The sequence below is a fragment of the Vigna umbellata genome, chromosome 2 (assembly GCF_029865625.1).
Source record: "Vigna umbellata cultivar VRB3 chromosome 2, Vumbellata_1.0, whole genome shotgun sequence".
Lineage (NCBI taxonomy): Eukaryota > Viridiplantae > Streptophyta > Magnoliopsida > Fabales > Fabaceae > Vigna > Vigna umbellata.
Genome location: NC_142166.1, coordinates 50,352,365 through 50,378,845, shown reverse-complemented (window position 1 = coordinate 50,378,845; position 26,481 = coordinate 50,352,365). Strand labels below are relative to the sequence as shown.

Below are 26,481 nucleotides of genomic sequence, written 5' to 3'. Positions count from 1 at the left end.
ATGTACTTCATCAACAAAAGATAATTAAAAATTTATATATAACGTGGATACAAGTAGGTAGAAAAAGATTGAATTGATATTCGAGATAGGAGTGCAGCTGTTGCATTTAAAGAATATAAATTAGGTAAAATTAGGATTTGAAAAATAAATTAAAAAATTGTGATAAAAGTAAAAATAAATTTTACCTTTACCTAATAATAGTTTTGAAAATAAAAGAAATAAGGATAGTTTTGAAAATAAAAGAATTTGAAGAAGGACGCTGTGGTGGTGATAGCAACACTCCCTCCATAATTATTAACTGCATCACACATAATTGCGAAAACATTCAAACATCTATCGTCATTACACAACACTATATCTGAAAAGTTTTTTCGATATATTTTAAAAATTATTTTCCTAAACATATTTCATGTAGCTGTATTTTGGCAAACTCATTCTGAAAAACAATATGTAAGGTCTGGAAAGTTTGTTTTGAAAATTTTAGTATGGAAAGTTTATTTCAAAATGCATTTAGTACATTCTGAAAATTATGTTTCCAAAATTTCATTCCATTCCAAAGTTTTGTTCAAAAAAACATGGTCCAAAAGTTTTTTGGAATATATAATTCGAAAGTGACATTAATGGAAGGGAAAATGTAATTTTGATAACTTGAGAGGAAACATTGAAGAAATTTTAGGGGTGCAGGAAGTAGGAGTCAAATTTTCACACCCAACTGAACAAGCTGAAAAAGCCCAACCCAGTTAGTTATGGGCCACGCCCGTTTTTTGTTATAGTGATGGAAACCCCAAAATACCCTCTCCACGAAAGAGGGATACTCTACTCTTCCATTTTGGTTGGGAGTGGAAGCGTAAGCAGCGAGCAGTAGTGGAAATGGGAACCCTTGGGAGAGCGATCTACAGCGTTGGTTTCTGGATTCGCGAGACTGGACAGGCCATTGATCGTCTCGGTTCCCGCCTTCAGGGCGGTTACTTTTTCCAAGAGCAGCGTTTGTCTCTTTCCCCTTTTCTTTTTCTTCTTTCCCATGCCCTAATTTCTGCCATATTATAATCACGTTACATTCTATGATCACTTTTCATGATTCCAGACTTATTTTCTTCTTTTCCACTTAGATTCGACCAGGCAGTGACTTAGCCAATTAATTGTATTCTCTGTCGTGATCAGTGTCTAGGCATCGAACTCTGATGAACATATTTGATAAGGCTCCTGTTGTTGATAAGGATGTATTTGTTGCGCCAAGTGCCTCCGTCATTGGAGACGTTCATGTTGGAAGAGGATCATCCATTTGGTATGGATGTGTCTTGAGAGGTAAGCTATCCCATTGGATAATTCATGTGTCCCAACATTTCATGGATATTCTTTTCTTCTCTGTCATTTCTGAACAGATTCGTGTTCTGTGATCTTTTAATGTAAATTCAACGTGACATGTTTTGCTTTTTATTCGCTGTTGATATGTGTTAATCATGTGCCAAATTTATTTTATGAATAGGTGATGTTAACAGCATCAGAGTTGGAAGTGGAACTAACATACAGGATAACTCTCTGGTGCATGTTGCAAAGTCAAATTTAAGTGGGAAGGTCTTGCCTACAGTTATTGGGGACAATGTCACTGTGGGTGAGGAACATTTTTGTAACGATAAAGAATGGTGCAGTGTTCCGTTCTTAATGGGAATTGATGTTTTTACTGAACAGGTCATAGTGCTGTTTTACATGGTTGTACTGTTGAGGACGAGGCTTTTGTTGGTATGGGTGCCGTATTACTTGATGGAGTAGTTGTTGAGAAAAATGCCATGGTTGCTGCTGGAGCCCTTGTGAGGCAGAATACAAGGATACCTTCTGGCGAGGTATGTCTGTATGTGTTTACTGTTTTGCTACATTAAATAACGAGTATTAGGATAGTTTTTTTTGGTAATGTTAGTCTACATTTATTTTTGGGATTCATTCCATTGTTGAGTATTAGGTTTCGTGAAGTAATAATGTGCTGGCATATTCAACAAAATTTCGTGAAGTGGGCACAAGTAAATTGATGCAATAGGTCAGAGAAAAAATATTTGTTGACATTGTCACTTCTAAGAATTTTAATAAAAAAAAGGCAAATTTAATTTAATAAAGGAGATAGTGGAACTTGATCCATAAGTTGTAACCTTAGATCATTTGCAAGGTAATGATGATATAAAGAATTTTAGGAGTTGACATGGAGGAGAATAAATAACTATCACCAGAAATTTAGTCAGAAACTCCCGAATAAAATATCCATGGATTTTGACTATTAGTTGATTGAGAGACACTGATAGTGGGAGCTTTAGTAGCACAGGCTTGTTAGTGGCCTTTAATTGAAGACATTCTTGTATTCTGCTTCTTACATTCTTGCTTATCCTAACAATAGATAGATAATTCTAACCCACCTGTATGTGAACAGCGTGCAGCTGACAGTTGTAGACAGTGCCAGTAACTTGACCATTAGAGGAGATAGGCAGAGTGAGAATGAAACTGCCGTTATACCAGGTTGTAAAATCTTGCTGTAATGCTAGAGTGAAAAGGCAATAAACAGCATCAATATTAATGTACATCTCAAAATAAATTACAATAACGAGTAATAAAAATTAAGGTGTAACTCCCGAAAAGCAAAGTCTCCGTCTCTTCATTATTAATCTAAACTAGACATTAATCTCCAACAATGAAACTGCTTCTAACATAGAACCTTGGTATATATTAAATCGTATGCTGTTGCTTATGGAAACAAGAATCTTAGTATAGAGGATGGATAATTACCGAGTTAATAAGTTGGGTGAATACCAAAAGAATCTGAGAAGTTTAAGAATACGAAGGAACCAAAGGAAAATTAAATCTTTAACGGTCTTTTCTGATGCAAAATTATCTGTATCTTGATTTCACTTGAAGAATAATGTATTGCATATACATGTACGATCATGAATATTACTACGTAAATTATGAGGGAAGTGAGAATGAGAGCAAATTTTTATGAAATTTGAATCAAATCTGTAAGTTATTACACCTGATAAAATTTAAAACAAATCCTAACCTAATCTGATGCGCAAATAATAGTGAAAGTGCTTGGTCATTGTGATCATGTTTATGAAACTCTGATGTTTCCAAAGCTCCGATACAAGTCCATTTCATGCCATTTTTATCTTAGCTTTGGTTTTGTTGACTGATCAGCAAAGTTTGTGAATCCTTCGTAGGAACACCTGTATTGCATCAACCAACCCTATCACTATGACACCTATCAGTTATGACCATACCAGAAACCTAATATCTTTTATGGGGAATACTTTTGGTTCTTAACTCTCACCTTATCAACAAGCCCCAACCCAGTACCATATACCACTTTTCTTGAACTATTACTTGTTACGTTTGTCATGATTCTTACATTGCTTCTTGAATATAGGGATAACAATTGAACCTGTCCCTAGCAAATATCGTCTGAACCCGTCTGATCTGAGAATCCTTGTATTAATTGACTATTAATATGAGTATGGGTTATATCCTATTTTTTTAAAATTGGGTATGGAAATATCCGTCCTAATACTCATCTTGTTCTTATACCCGTTTTTATTTTAAATTACTAAAATACATTTAATTTATTAGTTAATTTGAAAACCCCTTATATCTAACTGCGTGATCTTGTATACTGTACTATGAGTTTTATCATAAGGTTCAAACTACCTAAATTTTCATTCTTGGTGAAAAGTATATGATTCTAGTGTTGGTTAGGCTGTTTTTTATGCATGTTATGTGTCGTTAATGATCTGCAGCTTGGATATTTTACAGGTATGGGCAGGCAATCCTGCAAAGTTCCTGAGAAAGCTAAGTAATGAGGAGATAACATTCATCTCAGAGTCAGCCATCAATTATACTAACCTTGCACAGGTCCATGCTGCTGAGAATTCGAAGTCGTATGATGAAATTGAGTTTGAGAAGGTGTTGCGAAAGAAATATGCTCGTAAAGATGAGGAGTATGACTCTATGCTGGGTGTTGTTCGCGAGATCCCACCAGAGCTTATTCTTCCCGATAATGTCTTACCTGATAAAGCAGAAAAGGCTCTTCAAAAATGAGGTATTTTAAAGCATTGTCTTCAATTCTAATATTGAATGACAATGGGACTTTTTTGCATTTACAAATTCATGGAAGAGGGATTTTTTTTCATTCCCAATAATAGTAGCAGACATTGTCTGCGCTAGAATCAATCGTGCCTCCTTACGATCCACAAGCAGTTATTCCTTAATATTTTGAATTCTGTTCACTAATTTGGTAAAGGCAAATGCCATGTAGAATTATGTATGCCGATCTTAGTGTTTGTTGTATCCAGTGCAAGTGATTTCACATTTTTTTATCTTGTTTATCTGTATGTTGAAGACATTCTTTAGTGCTCGTTGACATGTTTTATTGACGAGGACACCTACGACCGTGTTTGTCTTCAGTATGGTACGGTTGGGATAATGATTATTTCATGGCGGGTGAGAGGTTTCAATAATAATGCAGTTTGCAGAAAGAATAGAAGTTGGATATCTCTGAAAAGGAACTTATTCATTGTTTATTCCTTTTCCGTCTCGATTTCATCTTAAAAAGTGTAGTTACTCTCCGTTCACTTGAATGGATTTGGGAGAGAATAATTGAATGGATTTGAGAAGATTTAAAGATAAATTTTGTTGTTGTTTATTTGAGTAAATTTGAAGATAAGTGAGAGTGAATTTGAAAGCAACGTTTGTGAGAATTAGTGTAGGATTTGATTGATGTGACAGATTAAAAAAATTTACTTTTAAATCAATTCATTCAAATAAACGACAAAAATTTATTTTCAAATTTTCTCAAATTTATTCAATTATTCTTTCCCAAATTTATTCAAATGAACAAAACCTTACTGAGAACAATTTTATAAAACGAATTTTTCACACGAAGTAAGTATTACACAAGTGTTTATTTACCGTTGATACGTATATATTGGTATGAGCAAATGAACCTCTTCATATGAAACAGAATACTAGTTTAAAGGTGATCCAAAATTATCAAATAAGGATAACACATCACGGCTAAAAGTAAAGATATTTAAGATCTTATTTTTGGTGAATTGATTAAAGTGATAGATTATACTATCTTTTCAAAAATACCACATCATTGCTCGTGTATTCCACTAAGCCAAGGAGTTTTTATACTTGGAAATCTGGATCTATTTATATATATATATATATATATATATATATATATATATATATATGTGTGTGTGTGTGTATATGTATATGTATATATATATGTATATATATATATATGTATATATGTATATGTATATATATGTATATATTATATGTATATGTATATATGTATATATGTATATGTATATATATGTATATATATATGTATATGTATATATATGTATATATATATGTATATGTATATATATATATATATGTATATATATGTATGTATATGTATATATATATATGTATATGTATATATGTATATGTATATATATATATATATATATGTATATGTATATATATATATATATATCTTTTTAAAAAATAAATTTAAATGAATTTATTAAAATATAAATTTTGACAAATTAATCTTTTACAAAATAATTGCATAACTGTAAAAGAATATGTATGAAGTCAAATTTTAAATGATCATTCTATATAATTAATATTTCTTTGACTAATAATTTTGATTTGGTTATTTAAATTTAAAAAAAAACACTTCAATAAAACTTATTAATAATTATTAAAAGGTAATAAGTATTTATGAGTAAAATACCATTATCTTTCAAGTAAACAGTATGTATTGAATTCATACATCATTGGATATTTTTTTTAATGTCAACTAAGTATAAGTAAATTGTTCTATGTTATTCATTTATTTGGTAATTAGAGTTGTTTTTTGATAAAATATTACTATGAGTAAGATTTAATAAAATTTGATCTATTTTTTTTTTTCTGTTCTTAAGGTAGAAAATAGAACCAAAAATTCTTTTACTTTATCATCACATGCTCATTACCCATTAGCCGGTTTTTTACTGCACCTCTATATATTTGTTCTTGCACTCTTGTGTAAAAAAAAAAGATTTTGTTTTTTATAATTTCAAGTAATTTTTCACTTAATTTTCAGATTGCAGAATCCCAATTCGAAAAGTATATATTTAACTTCTGGATTGTGGAATCAGAAAAGTCAGATATTTATGAAGGTGAGGGAAGAAGCTGCTTGGACTAGTTGTAGAACAGGAAAAGCTAATTGGGCCTGTGAAACCAACTTGTCCCGTAGCTTATCTTATTTTAACTCTTTTAAGTCTAGGTTGATGGTAGCACTGACCATCCTATTGAACTTTTCAAATTTATTTTTTATTAATATATATATATATATATATAGAAAATTACTAAAATAGATAAGATATAAATTGCTGTACAACGTCAATTTTAAATAGATAAACCTTTTTTTTATCAAACTTGAATATTGTTTGATGCATTATCAAATTTTAAAATATATTAATGAGTAAATTAAGGTTTTCGGAAAAGCATCACAAACCATTGCAGGAAATTATCCTAAAACCAATCATTATTTTTCGTATTATATTAGAATTTTTCTTTCTTTAATATACTATTATTCCAATTTATTTAATATAGCATGATTTTTCTTTTCAAATATACTGTTATTCCAATTTATAATATAGCATGCAGTACAACCATTTTATTTAGTTATTAATTTTTTTTTCTGTGATGTAGCTACCAACGGTCCCTTAAACGCAAATAATAAGTACTATTATGGAAATCCTAAATTGCTCTCTCCAACAAGATGAAATATTCTATTTTAATTTGTAAAAATACATTTCTGGTTGGAAGTTGAAGTAAAAATGTGCAAACGATAATCATTCAGAGAGCCAAATAAAACGTGTCATATTGAGCCAACATCTACCGTAAATAAGCTTTTTTATAACACATGCTTCGTGTGGCAAAATCGTTCTTAAAGCCGTTCTCATTGCATTGGAAGAAATTGCATTTTTAAGATGAACTCTAGACGGAAAAGGAGAAAACAATCAAAATGATCTTTTCAGATACCCAACTTTCTTTCTGTAAATTGTATTTTGGAACCTTTCACCCGCCACGAAATAATCATTATCCCAACCGTAAACCATACTTGAGACAAACATACATAGGTGTCCTCATTAATAAAGATGTCAACGAGAACTTATGAACCAAGTTGACAAATAATGCCTTTCAACATACAGATCAAGATAAAAAAAATGTGAAATCACTTGCACTGGATACAACAAACACTAAGATCGGCATCAATGATTCTACATGGCACTAGTGCCTTAACCAAATTAGAGAACAGAGTTCAAAATATCAAGGAACAATTGCTTCCAGGATCGTTAAGAGCCATGATTGATTCTAGCGCAGAAAATGTCTGGTATTATTGGGAATGAAAAAAATAATCCCTCTTCCACAAATTTGTAAAAGCAAAAAAGTCCCATGATTCATTTCAATATTGGAATTGAAGACACTGCAATAAAATACCTCATTTTTGAAGAGCCTTTTCTGCTTTATCAGGTAAGACATTATCGGGAAGAATAAGCTCTGGTGGGATCTCGCGAACAACACCCAGCATAGAGTCATACTCCTCATCTTTACGAGCATACTTCTTTCGCAACACCTTCTCAAACTCAATTTCATCATACGACTTCGAATTCTCAGCAGCATGGACCTGTGCAAGGTTAGTATAATTGATGGCTGACTGGGAGATGAATGTTATCTCCTCATTACTTAGCTTTCTCAGGAACTTTGCAGGATTGCCTGCCCATACCTGTAAAATATCCAAGTTTGCGCTTGCAGATCATTAATGAATCATAACATGCATATAAAAATAGCCTAACCAACACTAGAATTATATTTTTTTCACCAAGAAATGAAAATTTAGATAGTTCGAACCTTATGATAAAACTCATAGTACAGTACAGTATACAAGATCACGAAGTTCAAGAGCCAATGCAAGAATCAAGACAAGTGGTATGTGGTGCTGGGTTGGGGCTAGTTGATATAAGAACCAACAGTATTCCCCATAAAAGAAATTAGGTTTTTGTTAAGGTCATTACTCATAGGTGCCATAGTGATAGGTTGTTTGATGCAATGCAGGTGTTCCTACATAGGATTCACAAACTTTGTTGATCAGTCAACAAAGCCACAAGCAAAGATAAAAAAGGCATCAAATGGACTTGTACCAGAGCTTTGGGAACATCCGAATTTCAATTCATGATCACAGTGATCGAGCACTTTCATTATTGTCTGCACAACAAATTAGGGTAGGATTTGTTTTAAATTTTATTAGGAGTTATGAGTTGCAGATTTGATTCAAATTGCATAAGAAATGCTCTTATTGTTCCTCATTTACTTAGTAATAATCATGATTGTACATTTATATACAATATATAATTCTTCCTGTGAAAAGACCCATAGATTTAATTTTCCTTTAGTTCTTTCGTATTTATGAACTTGCAGATTCTCTTGGTATTCAACCACGTAATTTCATCTAGTGACAGCGTTAATTATACATCTTCTATACTAAAATTCTTGTCTCTATAAGCAACAGCATACCAAGTTTGTTGCTTTAATTAAGCAACAGGTCACAATTCTGACAATTTCTTGTAGTTATACCAATCTTCTTAATTTGACATGTAATAGGTTGTGGTTTGATAAATACCGGAGTTTTTTTATCAAGCAATGGGTAGAATTTCTTGCTTTCACTACCAAATTTGTTTTGGAATATCTCAGGGGAGCATATCAAGTTAGTCTGTTTGTTGATATCTAATATCACTTCGGTTTAAATTAATGGTAGTGGAGACACAAACATAGCAAGACAATAGCTTTGAGGAAAAGCAGGTGACGAAAGGCTGAGGAAAATGTTAGAAGTAGTTTCTGTGTTCCTTTTACTACTCTTAATTGTAATTTATTGAGATTTTGTGACGTATATAAATATTGATATTGGTATAAGGGCAGTTTCATTCGCACTCTGCCTATCTCCTCTTATGGTCAAGTTGCTGGCATTGTCTGTCTACAACTGTCAGCTGCTCACCATACATGGGGGTTAGAATTATCTCTCCGATTGTTTGGATAAGAATGAATGTTAGTAGCAGACTATAAGAATGTGATCAATTAAAGGCCGTCACTAAGTTAAATCATCTTGTGCCACTAATGCCTCAGCTGTCTATGTCTCTCAATCTACTAATAATCAAAATCCATGGATATTTTATTAGTTCCTGAATACGTTTCTGGTGATGATTCTTTATTCTCCTTCATTTCAACATCTAAAACTCCTCATATCATCATAACCTTGCAAATGGATCTCAGATTACAACTTATGGTTCAAGTTCCACTATATCCTTCATTATTAAAATGTGCTTTTTTATTAAAATTCTTAGAAGTGACAATGTCAAAGAATATTTTTCCTATGACCTACAGCATCAATCTGCTTGTACCCATACACTCCAGCAAGACTAGAAAAAAAATAGACAATTTGTTGAAATTGCAAGAACATTATTACTTCATGAAATCTAATAAACCTTATGCTTTCTGCATCTCTCGATGATGAAGTTCCTTATTCTATTGTACCCATCAAATGCATTTTTCTAGAATATTCTAGGCTCTAGGACAAGGAATATTGTATGAAATAAATGAAGCACCCACATTGCTGAGTATTGTGATGCAGAATGGGTAGAGTCTCCATTTGATAGGATATTCTTCTACTACAAGGTATGTATATCTACCAGTTGAAATAATGTCTCTTGGAAAAGTAAGAAGCAGATATTGAGACAAGGTTCTATCCAAGTTAAAAGGAGTGTTACAAACGGTTTGGCGTTGGAAATAATGTCTAGACTAGATGAATAGATAGAGACTATGCAGATAAATAGACAAACTCTATGATCATTGCAATTTACTTATATCACAGAATATATGGATTAAATTAAAAAGAAAACTAAAAAACTTAAAAAAATAGAGTAAATAGTAGTACATATGCTGATTTTGACCATTTAGATACTTATAAGTTATATATCACAGAACATGTGGATTAAATTAAAAAGAAAAAAATAAGAGAGTAAATAACACATACACTGATAAGATTTTTACATTGTCATCCCGTCATAAATCATCATATATGGTAAGTATGTTGACTTTAAAAAAATAACAACTCAAATCATACCAAAGATGATTTCTATCAGCTGATAAAGTAACATTTCCTACATGACAGTGCTTAGAAATTCAACTCAATCCCCAGAAACTCCAAAAAAAAAAATCTAACACGATGATAAATAAATAAACACCAAATTGTAATTGGTCCTCCTTGCCCCAGACCGGTGGTACAGTCTACTAACTCAACAATGGAATCAATCCCCAAAAAGAATTAGTCTAACATGACCAAAAGCCTAACCTAATACTCTATTTTTGAATGGGTGTAGCAAAAAGTAAACACGCACAGACATACCTCCCCAGAAGGTATCCTTGTATTCTGCCTCACAAGGGCTCCAGCAGCAACCATGGCATTTTTCTCAACAACTACTCCATCAAGTAATACGGCACCCATACCAACAAAAGCCTCGTCCTCAACAGTACAACCATGTAAAACAGCACTATGACCTGTTCAGTAAAAACATCAATTCCCATTAAGAACGGAACACTGCACCATTCTTTATCGTTACAAAAATGTTCCTCACCCACAGTGACATTGTCCCCAATAACTGTAGGCAAGACCTTCCCACTTAAATTTGACTTTGCAACATGCACCAGAGAGTTATCCTGTATGTTAGTTCCACTTCCAACTCTGATGCTGTTAACATCACCTATTCATAAAATAAATTTGGCACACGATTAACACATATCAACAGCGAATAAAAAGCAAAACATGTCACGTTGAATTTACATTAAAAGATCACAGAACACGAAATCTGTTCAGAAATGACAGAGAAGAAAAGAATATCCACGAAATGTTGGGACACATGAATTATCCAATGGGATAGCTTACCTCTCAAGACACATCCATACCAAATGGATGATCCTCTTCCAACATGAACGTCTCCAATGACGGAGGCACTTGGCGCAACAAATACATCCTTATCAACAACAGGAGCCTTATCAAATATGTTCATCAGAGTTCGATGCCTAGACACTGATCACGACAGAGAATACAATTAATTGGCTAAGTCACTGCCTGGTCGAATCTAAGTGGAAAAGAAGAAAATAAGTCTGGAATCATGAAAAGTGATCATAGAATGTAACGTGATTATAATATGGCAGAAATTAGGGCATGGGAAAGAAGAAAAAGAAAAGGGGAAAGAGACAAACGCTGCTCTTGGAAAAAGTAACCGCCCTGAAGGCGGGAACCGAGACGATCAATGGCCTGTCCAGTCTCGCGAATCCAGAAACCAACGCTGTAGATCGCTCTCCCAAGGGTTCCCATTTCCACTACTGCTCGCTGCTTACGCTTCCACTCCCAACCAAAATGGAAGAGTAGAGTATCCATGTTTCATGGAGAGGGCATTTTGGGGTTTCCATCACTATAACAAAATGGGCCTGGCCCATAACTAACTGGGTTGGGCTTTTTCAGCTTGTTGAGTTGGGTGTGAAAATTTTGATTCCTACTTCCTGTCTCTACATAAACAATTTCTACTATTGCAGGCTTGAGAATTAGAAAGATAATGATTGAAAAAAATATTCAGTTTTGGCCAGAGAAGCCACATTGCCACCTATGACAAAACAAAGAATATCACTTTGTAAGCTGCCAAAATTTCTTTTGAGGAAGGTGGCGGCGACAACTTAGTACTCAGCAAGTAGTTACACCCATACATAAAATTTGTCTAAAATAATGTATGTGAAAAAGAAGTATAACATCTACCACTTAGAAACTCTTACAACATGAATCTTATTTTAAATGGATTCTATCATAATATATGAATTTAAACCATTTACATTTTATTTTATTTTACAAGCTTTATGGTATTATAAAAATTCCCACTTTTATAAAATTTTCTTTGTATCTTAGATTTTTATTTGTGGACAATGATAGATGGCTAGAACCGGTGTGCCAATTGTACCAAGCCACGACGGATGCTGATATATTCTATAACCAGACAGATCAATTGCTGTAATAATAACAACAACCATCCAACAACCGCGAAACCAAATCACTAGTTTAGTTGTTAAAACTTGACTTAGTTTATATGCTAATAATAAAAATTCAATCACATTGAGTTTGTATTATTCATTTAGTCCATTATTCTGATAGCTATTTGGTTTAAACATGGCCAGCTAATTTCATGAAGGCACAACCATCGTATTCAACGCCTATCCTCTTCTCCCTCACACCCAAAACTTCTTCTGCTGTAAACCATACTTAAGAGCTGCATTAAATTCGTCTAGTTTTCCCAACAAATGGGTGACAGAACTCTCGTTCCAATTTTCGTCTTCTGGGCTTTCCTTACAATGATCACTCCCACACTCATTCTTTTGTCAGAGAATTCAAAGGCAGACCTCCAATCAAACGGTAAAGACCCTTTAAGTAACTGCTTTTTTTTTCCTCACTCCTTAAAAGTGATTACAAATTAAGTAGTTTTTATTCTCTTCACTGTCTATGTCAATTTTACAGGAAATATAACTGAGGGAGTGAAACTAGGAAGAATGATTGTGCACACAGAAAATTATATCATAGAAACAGCATCAAAGCCAGCCAAGTTTGAAGAGGAATTAGCACCAGCTCCAGAACCATTACCAACTACTGCAAGAGTTACTCCAATGTGTCACTCTTACATCAGAATCGTACTCTTAAACACAATACAACCCATGATGTGCTTACTCTCTCTTCTCCCAGAACAATACACTTCAAAGTCAAGCAAACAGATATCAGATAAACAACTACTCGGTTCTGCTTTGCAGGCTTTGGATCTCAGATTGTTGTGTCCTCAAACCTTGTGGAAGAAGAACGATTTAAGTTGGTGAGAAACAGAATTAATTCATTACATAGTTACATTGTAGATATCTACATATGTTCATACCATGATTCTAAATTGATATAATTTGGTTCTTTCGCAAAGGCTGGTCCCAAGACCAAGTAATCCCATTGGAAAATTTTATATGTTAGGGAAATTCTGTTTATGAAGTTATGAAACGATAGGAAGTGTCTATCATACCATCATGAGCAATAGCATTTTATAAAACTAAAAGGGGTAATCAACAAATTCTGTACTTGCACCGATTAATGCAGTTAGTTTCATTTAGAGAAACTATTATCCTGTTTCTGAATCAAATGTTTGTACTTTGATCACAATTGAGCACACCGTGACACTTTTTGCCGAATTAATTGTTCCTTCCCTCACCAAAATAGAAATACGGTTTTCAGTACATAATTGTAAAAGTTTGCTAACTACAGCGTAATACTGAAGCTTGTGTGCTCATCGATGACACTTTCAATTTCTGTTCAAGCATCCTTGGCATGATTTTGGATAATTGAAAGAGAAAAGTATCAATTTTGGTAACTAACAGTCACCAGAATTCATGCTTGAGAGCATGTCTTACTTAAAAGGACTAGAACAAACGAGCCCTGTCTGCTACTCTAATGACAGGGTATGGTCATGTACTCAATTTCTTTGCCCAAATCACACTCACAAGTTTAATTTATTTTCACCAATATCATCAATTTCGTATCACAAATTATTCCACACTGTTAATTGATTCACCATCTGACTATCTAAACGCTGATATATTTAGAATTTATTGACTTAAAAAGCACGTTCGTTTGTGTCTGACGTCTGCTTGACGCCATCATGACTAGCTTCGCATAACAGGTACATTGCGAATTGATTTTCTCCAGAAGGACCACCAGATTGCTTCCTATGGGCTATGGGAATTTATGAGTGATTGGTGCATTAACAATGAACTGACAAAAACTACATTCGATTTGCAATTTATGAGTGATATCTGCCACACTGATGATTCATTGAATGAACCTATTCACTTTAGCAACGCAACCAGGAGATTTTCATTTAGATTTCGCGACTGAATTAAATTCAACATTAAGTAGAGTAATACTGATATCTTTTTATGTATATTTCTAATTTTAATACTTACCATAGAAAATATTATAAAAGGATTTTATAATATTCAAATTAATTTAAAAAAAAAACATGAAACTATTGCTGTTCCTTATAGGTCTATTGGGAAAAAAGAAAAATAAATCTTTAAAAAATACAGCCTTTGCTTTACAGAAATAAATTAAATTTATGTTTAACAGACACGACTCTCGGTTTTTATATGTTATCATGCTCACTTATAACATGCAAGAAAAGCTATCAACGAATAAAGTGATATTCACAAAAATAGTTTTAAAATAAGAAATTGTGATAGTGTGAAATAATGAAAGAAAAAGTTAGTTTGACACGGATTATAAAAGCTATTCATTGACACTACTTTTAATAATATAATTATATATTATGATTTTAAATAAAAAATAATATAATTATAATCAAAATATTATTATTTGACCGTATTAAATGGATGTAATTTGTCGTTTTGCTGTATGATAATAAAATTAGTTTTGTTACATAAAACAGAATCAAAACTTTTGACCATAAACAGCAAGGCATTTGATTAGTTTTAACATTGCATCCATGAGAGAATATCTGAAAATTCTCAAAAATGTTTCTTCTATTTTGCAGGTGAGTTATTTGTATTACAAAGAGAGTAAAATTCTTTTTCTCATATCAAGAGAGATATTGAAAATTTTCTCTCTTAATAACGATATTTTTATAATCTTACACGAGAAATTTCACTAATCTATATTAGTTTTGCACTATCCTACTGTTACTGTTAGCCACCAGAAAGAGCAAAAGCAGAGAGGCAGAAAGACGGTAGTTAGCGCATGCATGTCGTAAGTATTTATTATTTTTGAGCTACTGAAGTAGTTATTGAAAAGTATGAAAAAGCATTTGACATAAAACCCAATCTTGCACTCTCTTCCCTCTTTTTAGATCAGGGGATAATACATGGTAAAACATTAATCAACAGTTTTACAAAGCAAAATAGCAGCAACAAGTAGCAGAGGCCAAATCAACAACTAAGTGCATCTTTCTTGTTTTAATTCTCAAGCGAACTGACTAAGGAATTCTTCCACGGTGGTGTACTTGACATCGGGGTACAACTCAGAAGCCTCAACCCCAAAAGAGGGCTCGATCTCAAAGTTGGTGTGGTCACCCTTCACGAACACAGAGTGGTTGATTGATAATATCACATTGATTGGAATAGGAGACTCTGCAACAAAAGGGGATATCAGTAAATGAATACCATAGATCAAGGTTCAAATTTTGCGCATTTATATTTAACATACCTTCAATGTCCTTGAGAAGCTTCTCCTCTGGCACATAAACCTTTTCGAGGGTCTTCCCAATCTTCTTCTCCCACAAGGCCACAAGCTCGTTGAATGAGTAAATGTTCTGAGCGGGCCTGAGGTAGAGAATCTTGTTCAACGTCCTAGGGTCATCCACGGCTCTGATGGTGTAGGTTCCAATGTCCTCTTCCTTGTTGAAAATAGCTGCAAGTGTTCAAGAAAAACGTACACGTTAATTAACAACTAATGACATTCGATATGTGCTGGTCGTACTAGAATTTATTTACATGAGTTACCTTTAGGATTTCCATCGCCGAAGATAATGACTTTGTCTTTAGGTGGAGGTGGAGCGAAGACTCCTGGTTGAGCTAACGTTGGCAGAAAGTAGCCGGCAAAGTAGTTGCTGGCAACGAACGTATGGGGGATTCCTTCTGCTTCAACGGCACGCCGAATTTGGACTTTGACTTCGAACGCAGATTTTGCTGGCTCCACTGCATGCACACGATCCACGTCGTTCCCGAATTCAGAAGGGAAAAACCTCTGCCAATTCAAAAATCATAACACACTCGGTTAACAAAAATCAACCTTCAAAACTACTCTACATGATTCACCAGTAATTCATTCTATTTTTGTTAAACAAATTAGCGAGATATTTTCCTACTCTGGTTTTATCTTCCTAATACGCTTATTAAAAGTTTGTTAATTATAACATGAAAGATTCATATGCTAAGGATGAAATTCTACAGGAACGTATATTCGAATCAAAGTCCAAATAAACAAACAGGATCTAGAGGATTGGAGTGAGGAGAAAAAAACCTTAATGTTGCCAGCCTCCTTAATGGCAGCGATGATCTTGACCTGATCGGCAAGTTGCAAGTGACCCACGGTGGAAATGACCACATCTACCTGCTTTACGGCTTTCAGCAAGGTTTCATGATCATACAGATCCCCCTGCCATTGTCAAATCAAACGGTGGTTAACTAATCAAATATTATACTCGCTCTTCATGAGCATCCACCTGCACACAAGTGAAGTTAAACGGAGAATGAAAGATGATGTCTTACATGGACCAGATTAACACCCAAAGCCTTAAAATGGTTGATGAGTTCAGCCTTGGCGGGGTCAGAGACGGTTGATTCCCTCACCAGAGCAAAAGTTGGATGCCCAGCCTTTGCGCTTGCTTCCACAATATGTTTACCGATGTAGCCGGTGCCTCCGATGATCAGAATCTTGCTTTTCTCAGCCATTTTCAACCACTTCTAAAGCTCACTCTACACCTTTACTTTCTACTCTGTTTTGCAGTATGCCTTGTGCTCCCTCACCCTTGTTTAATAGCAAACCAGCACCCTAAAAATTACCTTGTTACCCTCTCTTTCCAATACAGTCATACTTCCAAAAATCACTTTTTCCACGGCTTTGGGGGTCTACCCATGAAAAAGTCAAGCATTTTCATAATAAAATATAAATTATGATTTTTCAGTTCATAAAAATAACTATTTTTTCAAAAATAAAAATCAACCTGGTCCCCGTAAAATAAAATATTTTGATTTTAATTTTTTTCTCTTTCTAAAGTTAAATATAATTACTTTTATGCTTGACCACTGGTTAAAAATCTGAAGTTGGGGAGAAAAACTGTTCAAACACGCTGCACATGGAGTGAGTAGGATGTCAAATTCGTTTTAGATTATACTAGTCTTTTATATTTATTTTAGTAAATAACAAGTCAATGGAACTTAATATTATGCATACTTTTCTTACTTTTAAATGAAGGTATCGAGTTAATGGGAAAGAATATGAGAAAAATATTATCATAGGTGATGTTACTCCGCACATAACAACCCTTCAACGCCAATAAAATAATATTTTTTTCTTTAAATTATAGAATAATATATAATGAATCAATTAGAAAAATAAAAGCATTATGTTTTTATTAAGTATTGGAAGAGTATAAAAAATTAAAAGATATACATATACTTTTTTTCTTATTTGATTGTATTAAGAATAAAAATGATAAAATTTAACAAAAAAAAGTCCTCCCATGAGGAAAAATACTAAAGCGAGTAATTTAATGTAAAAATTATTCTTGAATTTATTGACATCTATAATTTTTCCTATATCTGTCTCCCATCTTAATAACAATTAGGGTATCTTTTTCATTGAGCTAAAATGATGACTAAACTAGTTTTGGTTTTCATTCTCCAGTGGTGATCATCCTTGAAATCTTAATTTCAAAGCAAAAGAAGTTGGTGAGTTTTAGTCCTCACTTGGAGTTGGTGGAATGCCACTATTCATTTCAATATTCATAAATTTCGGCCTTAACACTCTACGAATATAATATAATATATACACTGTGTTATAATGCAGAAAAAAAGTATATACTTTTATAATATATATTAATGAGTTTCTGTGTAAATATACCTAACAAATACATCAACAGTATCTTCAAAATAACAAAAATAAAAGTTAAGTTAAATTGAAAATGGTACACAGCAACCAACCCGCAAGAAAAGACAATGTTTGACAGCTTGCAGGAGAGGGTTATTCCAAGTCTTCATTGACTAACAATTTCAATATTTTAGTTCAAAGAAATTTAATAGGGTGCAGGACTTGGTAAGAGAACTGAAGAGGTTAAAATATTACAGGATAATTTGAAAATGATTCTAGCTATTTCTATGTTAAACTAAAAGTTTAAATATCTAATTTAAATTTTACATATTTTAAATATAAAAGTTAATAAAACAAAGGGTTTTAAATTAGAGATATACAAAACTCAAACACAAAGGTTTTCTTAAACAGTTTAGTCTTTAAATGAATTGCACATGAATATAAAATAGAGAATCGAACTAAATAAAATAATTTTATAAAGATTTTAAATTGTTTGAACCACCAAACGATTCTCTTCAAACCATGTTATGAAGTCATTTGATTTAATTTATACATGTAAGTACATGGTTTCTTTTGGTAATAATCTAAAGAACTACTTCAACCTTTTATTTTCATGTGAATAAACCACCAATTTCATCTTTATATGATATATTCTATTTTAAATAATAATTAAAGCAAACAAATCACATGAATTATTTAAGATAAATGACAATAATTGAATTTCTTGCAAATTGATGATAAAGGAGTATTCTAAAAAAATAAAATGAAGATAAGAATGATTCGGAATTTAAATACCTTTCAAAAGTCTAAACAACCATATTTTGAAAATATTTAATTTTCAGTGGTTAACTTTGGTTTCAACTTCCAATAGGAGTTTGTTTCTTGGAGGGTCCAGTATCTTCTAGAAGGAAAACAGGTTTCTCGGATTCAATGTATGTGGACGGTTTAAGGATCAAAGGAAAACGTGTTTACATAAGGATAAGAATGTGACACAATAACTGGCCATGATATATCATTTAAAAAAAATAGGTGAAAAAAATTATTTAGATTATTAAAAAAATAGAGAATTATAATATTTCTTATTGTATATTTAATAATAATGATAATATATTTTAAAATGTAGAATAAAAATTACCATTGAGTATTAATTAAAGGTTAATTATCTTATAAATTTAAATATCTTTTAATTTTTTTTAAATATTAAGTATTCAAAATTTTGAATTTTTTAATCAAATTTTACTGCTTAATTTTTTATTTATTGAGTGATGTAGCTGTTATATTGATAATTTACTTATCGCTCCACTATAATTTTTATGGTTTGTAGTGAAGTCGTACTGTGTGTAGTCAATCAAACCACAAAATGTCATAGTTAGAATGATTAAGTAAGATTGTAGAATAAAATAATAATTATATCACTTATTTAATAGAAAAAAATAAATAGGAGATACTTTCTTAAAAATAAAAATAAAAATAAAATAATTAATAAATAAATAATATTAATAAAAATTAATTAAAAATACTTAAAATTTATACAAAAATTATAATTTAATTATAATTCTAATTTATCATAAAAATATCTATTTGTTATACAATTCGATAACATTAAATTAATTAGGATAATATAATTTTATTATGTTCTGTCTTTGAAGAACCTTTTTTATACATTGTGCAATTGATATCACGACCAGATGATGAGAAAGTTCTTAAATAACTTTTATATTTTGTCTCCCTATAGGTTTCATTAAACTTATATATTGAGTCAAAGAGTCACAAATATCTAATAAGAGTTTTGTTGTTAAATAATCGTCAGATTTCCCGTCAAAAGTGTATTAATTAAGAATATCATATGTTGTTTAAGGTCTAAATGTTGTCTCATAAATAGTTTATTGCATATGCAAATTAATTGAACATTTTTGTAAGTATTTGAATGTCAAAATCAATTTAACGTTTAATAAATAATAATTAATGCAGCATTTAATACATGCAATCTATTTTCTCATTTTAAATATTTATTTATAGGTTTTGTGGTATGACTTTTTATTATTTACTTATTGTGACAATTCTACTTTTATATTAAGTTAATAAGTTTTGATTTTAATTTATTATGTTATATTTATGTCGATAAGTTCAATTCAAGGTCGACTTATTCGAGCATGTGAATGGGTGTCCAACTTGTTTGATAGTTGGCCAAGTTTAATGTCCTAAGTTGGTACTTGACTACTCAAGCTCCTGAATGACCAACCGGTTTGGTTGGTGAATTCATACTAGGTAGCTATATTCCAGGATGTGGGATGGCCAATAAGGTTGGTATGTCAATATGTGTTTGGTGATTGATCAGCTTAATGGCTTAACTCTAAACCACTTATTAACTATCTAAATTGGTTTATGGTCGGACAACCTATTTAGTGACTATTCAAACTTGTTGATTGTCTATGATATGGTTGACCAAAAATATCCTACGATACAAATTTGATTTTGAAATTTATTTAATTCAATATAATTTAAACTTATATATATATATATATATATATATATATATATATATATATATATTTTCTTTTTTTTATTATTCATAAATTTATAACTAGACACTATTGTATTTTACTTATTTTTGCATTTTTGTGAATTTATCATACAACTGTTAAAAGAAAAAAGTTTGATTAAACAAATTTGTTACTAAATATTTCAATGAAGATGCATTAGTGAAAACACGTGCTTATGTAATGTCATACTTTTGTGATAATAAAAAAGAATAAAATCATTTATTATTATTATTATATTTATAAAATTAAAATAAATTTTGTAGTTTTACTGTAAATAATTTTTATTTAGTTTGTAGGTAATTTTATAATTAAAAAATGATTAAATTTAAAAAATAATTAAATAAAAAATGATTAAATTTTAGAAAAATAGTCATTAAAAAATAAATTTAATATAATAATTATTTTGATTTATAAAAAAAATATTTAAAGGATAAAATTAAAAAATAACTGTGAATGTCAAAAAGAAAATTCTTTTATATAAAAGTGTAGATAAATAACTATAATTATAACTTTTTATTATATATATATATATATATATATATATATATATATTTGATCTTGCATTATTATTAGTTATATAATAATACATAATTTAAATATGTTATTTTATATTTATTATGTACTTTATCATTTATTTATTATTTACTCAAAAACTAAAATTGTGACAAAAATTTAAAGAAAAAACATATCATCTTAAAACAGACACATCAAAATTTGGCAAAACCAATTAAATGATAAATTAAAAAATTAGATTAGATACAAATTTTCTTTTAAATGCATCTAATCCAAACACCATATTAACAACTTACTGTAATATAGTCAACCAGATCTAAGTGACTTCTTCCTGCACCTCTATGCACCCTCATAAATTTTTTATTCCACTATCTATCCCTCTACTGTATGCATTTCTACTTCTTCTCCCAGTCCTCGGAATATGATTTTTTCTCTTCCTTTAAGCGAAATTATATGATATAAGATTCAAGTCACTTCTAACTTTGAAACATTGAATTTATTAATATTCTTTATATAATATTTAATCTTATTATTTATATTAATATGAAATTTAAATTCATATTAAAATTATTTTTAACAGGAAAAAAGAAAGAAAAAAGAAATAAAAAAAGAAAAGAAAAAAGTAGAAGCGAGGAAGGAAAAAAAGCTTCTCAAACACTTATTCTGAATGGTATTTTTAAAATACATTCTAAAAAATGTAATTCAAAACACATTTTCAACTTAGAAAATACTTTTTCTAATTACAAAATCTGAAATGCAATTAAAAAAAATTATATCTTAGAGTGTATAATCGAAAAAAACATTTTTAAATAGAAAAATACATTCCAACTTACACTGTCTGAAATGCACCTGTATATAAAATCACCAAGTTATCGACCAGTTTGCCCTGTGCTTTCTAACAAGGACTCCACTACCCTATCACAAATTTTGACCTCAAGAACTTCATCAAATCAGAAAATGCCTCCACAAAATTTGGACCCTCTAATGAGAAAAAGAGAGACCCTACTTCGACTAACGGGTAGGTCCATTAATATATTTTATTCTCGCTAAATATTCACATCATTGTGTTCACATAATATAAGTTTTATCTCTGTTACGTACAAGAACTCGTTATTCAACTATAATCACATTACCGTCAATGAAAATAGTATATAAGAGACCATTAAGTTTACTATTGTTTGTAATTTCTCACAGTAACAAAACTCAACGTAACTTTAGCTAAAGTCTAGAACATGAAAATTGTAATTGTGGAAATTATTGCACGTGTCCATGTATGGTTTAATAGATTTTTATTTATTTTGTATTTAGAAAAACAATATTTGACACCCTTTTACAACTAGTTGACATTCATTTTAATAATAATAATAATTATGTATATCAAAATTTAAAATTAAAAAATATATTGTTATAAATTTTGGACTATAATGTATCTATTTTGTTTTTTATGGTGTTAACATAATATCACTCTTTAGTATTGTTTTGTTCTCAAGTTCATTAAGATTATAGGGTGTGGTAAGAACATAAGCTTCCCAGTTAAAGTCTAAGAGGAATGATTGGGCATCTTTCCCAAATCTACTGAGTGACATCGTTAGGGTCAATCACTATACATTTGAGGTATTGTCTCTTTAGAGCCTTGTTTGTCATGTTTTTGTCTTTGAAAGATGTCTCGAAAGGTAGAATGAAGAAGGAATATTTAAATTGTTTTAGGCTCGACTCCCGAACGATGTGAGACTATTGGATATGATATGAACAAGTATCCTTCCACGTGGACCAATGAAAATTTGACATAGGTAATAATTTTAATTAAATGCTAATTAAATAGACCATACTATATCATGATATATTGGAGATGAAATTTCACGAGGATCACTTGGCCGCTATATATAGAAATTCTCGAACAATAGTTAGATTTGACACCATCAAATAGCAAAGGACAGTCGACATTTCGTATTCGGCATCAATTTAATAACATGTTTAACGAGGCAACACAATTCTTCCTTACTAACAGTCATATCTCTTACCCGACAATCATATTTTTGAATATGAGCTGAATCTTCATCACTAACGCATATCTCTTACCTGATAGTCATATTTTCTAAGATGAGCCAAATGCATANTCATGAAATCTAATAAACCTTATGCTTTCTGCATCTCTCGATGATGAAGTTCCTTATTCTATTGTACCCATCAAATGCATTTTTCTAGAATATTCTAGGCTCTAGGACAAGGAATATTGTATGAAATAAATGAAGCACCCACATTGCTGAGTATTGTGATGCAGAATGGGTAGAGTCTCCATTTGATAGGATATTCTTCTACTACAAGGTATGTATATCTACCAGTTGAAATAATGTCTCTTGGAAAAGTAAGAAGCAGATATTGAGACAAGGTTCTATCCAAGTTAAAAGGAGTGTTACAAACGGTTTGGCGTTGGAAATAATGTCTAGACTAGATGAATAGATAGAGACTATGCAGATAAATAGACAAACTCTATGATCATTGCAATTTACTTATATCACAGAATATATGGATTAAATTAAAAAGAAAACTAAAAAACTTAAAAAAATAGAGTAAATAGTAGTACATATGCTGATTTTGACCATTTAGATACTTATAAGTTATATATCACAGAACATGTGGATTAAATTAAAAAGAAAAAAATAAGAGAGTAAATAACACATACACTGATAAGATTTTTACATTGTCATCCCGTCATAAATCATATATGGTAAGTATGTTGACTTTAAAAAAATAACAACTCAAATCATACCAAAGATGATTTCTATCAGCTGATAAAGTAACATTTCCTACATGACAGTGCTTAGAAATTCAACTCAATCCCCAGAAACTCCAAAAAAAAAATCTAACACGATGATAAATAAATAAACACCAAATTGTAATTGGTCCTCCTTGCCCCAGACCGGTGGTACAGTCTACTAACTCAACAATGGAATCAATCCCCAAAAAGAATTAGTCTAACATGACCAAAAGCCTAACCTAATACTCTATTTTTGAATGGGTGTAGCAAAAAGTAAACACGCACAGACATACCTCCCCAGAAGGTATCCTTGTATTCTGCCTCACAAGGGCTCCAGCAGCAACCATGGCATTTTTCTCAACAACTACTCCATCAAGTAATACGGCACCCATACCAACAAAAGCCTCGTCCTCAACAGTACAACCATGTAAAACAGCACTATGACCTGTTCAGTAAAAACATCAATTCCCATTAAGAACGGAACACTGCACCATTCTTTATCGTTACAAAAATGTTCCTCACCCACAGTGACATTGTCCCCAATAACTGTAGGCAAGACCTTCCCACTTAAATTTGACTTTGCAACATGCACCAGAGAGTTATCCTGTATGTTAGTTCCACTTCCAACTCTGATGCTGTTAACATCACCTATTCATAAAATAAATTTGGCACACGATTAACACATATCAACAGCGAATAAAAAGCAAAACATGTCACGTTGAATTTACATTAAAAGATCACAGAACACGAAATCTGTTCAGAAATGACAGAGAAGAAAAGAATATCCACGAAATGTTGGGACACATGAATTATCCAATGGGATAGCTTACCTCTCAAGACACATCCATACCAAATGGATGATCCTCTTCCAACATGAACGTCTCCAATGACGGAGGCACTTGGCGCAACAAATACATCCTTATCAACAACAGGAGCCTTATCAAATATGTTCATCAGAGTTCGATGCCTAGACACTGATCACGACAGAGAATACAATTAATTGGCTAAGTCACTGCCTGGTCGAATCTAAGTGGAAAAGAAGAAAATAAGTCTGGAATCATGAAAAGTGATCATAGAATGTAACGTGATTATAATATGGCAGAAATTAGGGCATGGGAAAGAAGAAAAAGAAAAGGGGAAAGAGACAAACGCTGCTCTTGGAAAAAGTAACCGCCCTGAAGGCGGGAACCGAGACGATCAATGGCCTGTCCAGTCTCGCGAATCCAGAAACCAACGCTGTAGATCGCTCTCCCAAGGGTTCCCATTTCCACTACTGCTCGCTGCTTACGCTTCCACTCCCAACCAAAATGGAAGAGTAGAGTATCCATGTTTCATGGAGAGGGCATTTTGGGGTTTCCATCACTATAACAAAATGGGCCTGGCCCATAACTAACTGGGTTGGGCTTTTTCAGCTTGTTGAGTTGGGTGTGAAAATTTTGATTCCTACTTCCTGTCTCTACATAAACAATTTCTACTATTGCAGGCTTGAGAATTAGAAAGATAATGATTGAAAAAAATATTCAGTTTTGGCCAGAGAAGCCACATTGCCACCTATGACAAAACAAAGAATATCACTTTGTAAGCTGCCAAAATTTCTTTTGAGGAAGGTGGCGGCGACAACTTAGTACTCAGCAAGTAGTTACACCCATACATAAAATTTGTCTAAAATAATGTATGTGAAAAAGAAGTATAACATCTACCACTTAGAAACTCTTACAACATGAATCTTATTTTAAATGGATTCTATCATAATATATGAATTTAAACCATTTACATTTTATTTTATTTTACAAGCTTTATGGTATTATAAAAATTCCCACTTTTATAAAATTTTCTTTGTATCTTAGATTTTTATTTGTGGACAATGATAGATGGCTAGAACCGGTGTGCCAATTGTACCAAGCCACGACGGATGCTGATATATTCTATAACCAGACAGATCAATTGCTGTAATAATAACAACAACCATCCAACAACCGCGAAACCAAATCACTAGTTTAGTTGTTAAAACTTGACTTAGTTTATATGCTAATAATAAAAATTCAATCACATTGAGTTTGTATTATTCATTTAGTCCATTATTCTGATAGCTATTTGGTTTAAACATGGCCAGCTAATTTCATGAAGGCACAACCATCGTATTCAACGCCTATCCTCTTCTCCCTCACACCCAAAACTTCTTCTGCTGTAAACCATACTTAAGAGCTGCATTAAATTCGTCTAGTTTTCCCAACAAATGGGTGACAGAACTCTCGTTCCAATTTTCGTCTTCTGGGCTTTCCTTACAATGATCACTCCCACACTCATTCTTTTGTCAGAGAATTCAAAGGCAGACCTCCAATCAAACGGTAAAGACCCTTTAAGTAACTGCTTTTTTTTTCCTCACTCCTTAAAAGTGATTATACAAATTAAGTAGTTTTTATTCTCTTCACTGTCTATGTCAATTTTACAGGAAATATAACTGAGGGAGTGAAACTAGGAAGAATGATTGTGCACACAGAAAATTATATCATAGAAACAGCATCAAAGCCAGCCAAGTTTGAAGAGGAATTAGCACCAGCTCCAGAACCATTACCAATACTGCAAGAGTTACTCCAATGTGTCACTCTTACATCAGAATCGTACTCTTAAACACAATACAACCCATGATGTGCTTACTCTCTCTTCTCCCAGAACAATACACTTCAAAGTCAAGCAAACAGATATCAGATAAACAACTACTCGGTTCTGCTTTGCAGGCTTTGGATCTCAGATTGTTGTGTCCTCAAACCTTGTGGAAGAAGAACGATTTAAGTTGGTGAGAAACAGAATTAATTCATTACATAGTTACATTGTAGATATCTACATATGTTCATACCATGATTCTAAATTGATATAATTTGGTTCTTTCGCAAAGGCTGGTCCCAAGA

General features: G+C 31.9%; 4 protein-coding genes and 1 long non-coding RNA gene across 6 annotated transcripts; 2 read left to right on the top strand and 3 right to left on the bottom strand.

The window, feature by feature from the left end:
• Nucleotides 1-807: 807 nt before the first annotated feature.
• On the top strand, nt 808-4,390 carry LOC124829048 (gamma carbonic anhydrase 1, mitochondrial-like). The gene is made up of 5 exons (XM_047302487.2): nt 808-985; nt 1,162-1,305; nt 1,487-1,612; nt 1,690-1,841; nt 3,790-4,390. The coding sequence occupies exons 1-5, from the start codon at nt 871-873 to the stop codon at nt 4,072-4,074; spliced, it is 822 nt and encodes a 273-aa protein (XP_047158443.2). The 5' UTR covers nt 808-870; the 3' UTR covers nt 4,075-4,390.
• A 2,754-nt stretch (nt 4,391-7,144) lies between these two features.
• On the bottom strand, nt 7,145-11,516 carry LOC148204239 (gamma carbonic anhydrase 1, mitochondrial-like). 2 transcript variants are annotated; one of them, XM_088107350.1, is made up of 6 exons: nt 11,341-11,516; nt 11,021-11,164; nt 10,713-10,838; nt 10,484-10,635; nt 7,525-7,810; nt 7,145-7,398 (listed from the first exon to the last, which is right to left on the bottom strand). In XM_088107350.1, the coding sequence occupies exons 1-5, from the start codon at nt 11,453-11,455 to the stop codon at nt 7,526-7,528; spliced, it is 822 nt and encodes a 273-aa protein (XP_087963476.1). In that variant the 5' UTR covers nt 11,456-11,516; the 3' UTR covers nt 7,145-7,398; nt 7,525. The 2 variants fall into 2 exon arrangements, with proteins under 2 accessions (XP_087963476.1, XP_087963475.1); XM_088107349.1 differs by having other exon boundaries at nt 7,145-7,810; nt 11,341-11,515.
• A 739-nt stretch (nt 11,517-12,255) lies between these two features.
• LOC148204238 (uncharacterized) lies at nt 12,256-13,159 on the top strand. Its single transcript, XR_015784559.1, has 2 exons — nt 12,256-12,538; nt 12,641-13,159. It is a non-coding gene; the product is annotated as an uncharacterized LOC148204238 (long non-coding RNA).
• A 1,742-nt stretch (nt 13,160-14,901) lies between these two features.
• Nucleotides 14,902-16,687, bottom strand: LOC148204237 (phenylcoumaran benzylic ether reductase Betv6). Its single transcript, XM_088107348.1, has 5 exons — nt 16,438-16,687; nt 16,190-16,324; nt 15,670-15,913; nt 15,374-15,577; nt 14,902-15,297 (listed from the first exon to the last, which is right to left on the bottom strand). Exons 1-5 carry the CDS (start codon nt 16,618-16,620, stop codon nt 15,131-15,133), a joined length of 933 nt encoding a protein of 310 aa, XP_087963474.1. The 5' UTR covers nt 16,621-16,687; the 3' UTR covers nt 14,902-15,130.
• A 7,109-nt stretch (nt 16,688-23,796) lies between these two features.
• LOC148204236 (gamma carbonic anhydrase 1, mitochondrial-like) lies at nt 23,797-24,901 on the bottom strand. The gene is made up of 4 exons (XM_088108057.1): nt 24,723-24,901; nt 24,403-24,546; nt 24,095-24,220; nt 23,797-24,017 (listed from the first exon to the last, which is right to left on the bottom strand). The coding sequence occupies exons 1-4, from the start codon at nt 24,898-24,900 to the stop codon at nt 23,812-23,814; spliced, it is 654 nt and encodes a 217-aa protein (XP_087964183.1). The 5' UTR covers nt 24,901; the 3' UTR covers nt 23,797-23,811.
• Between the last annotated feature and the right edge of the window lie 1,580 nt (nt 24,902-26,481).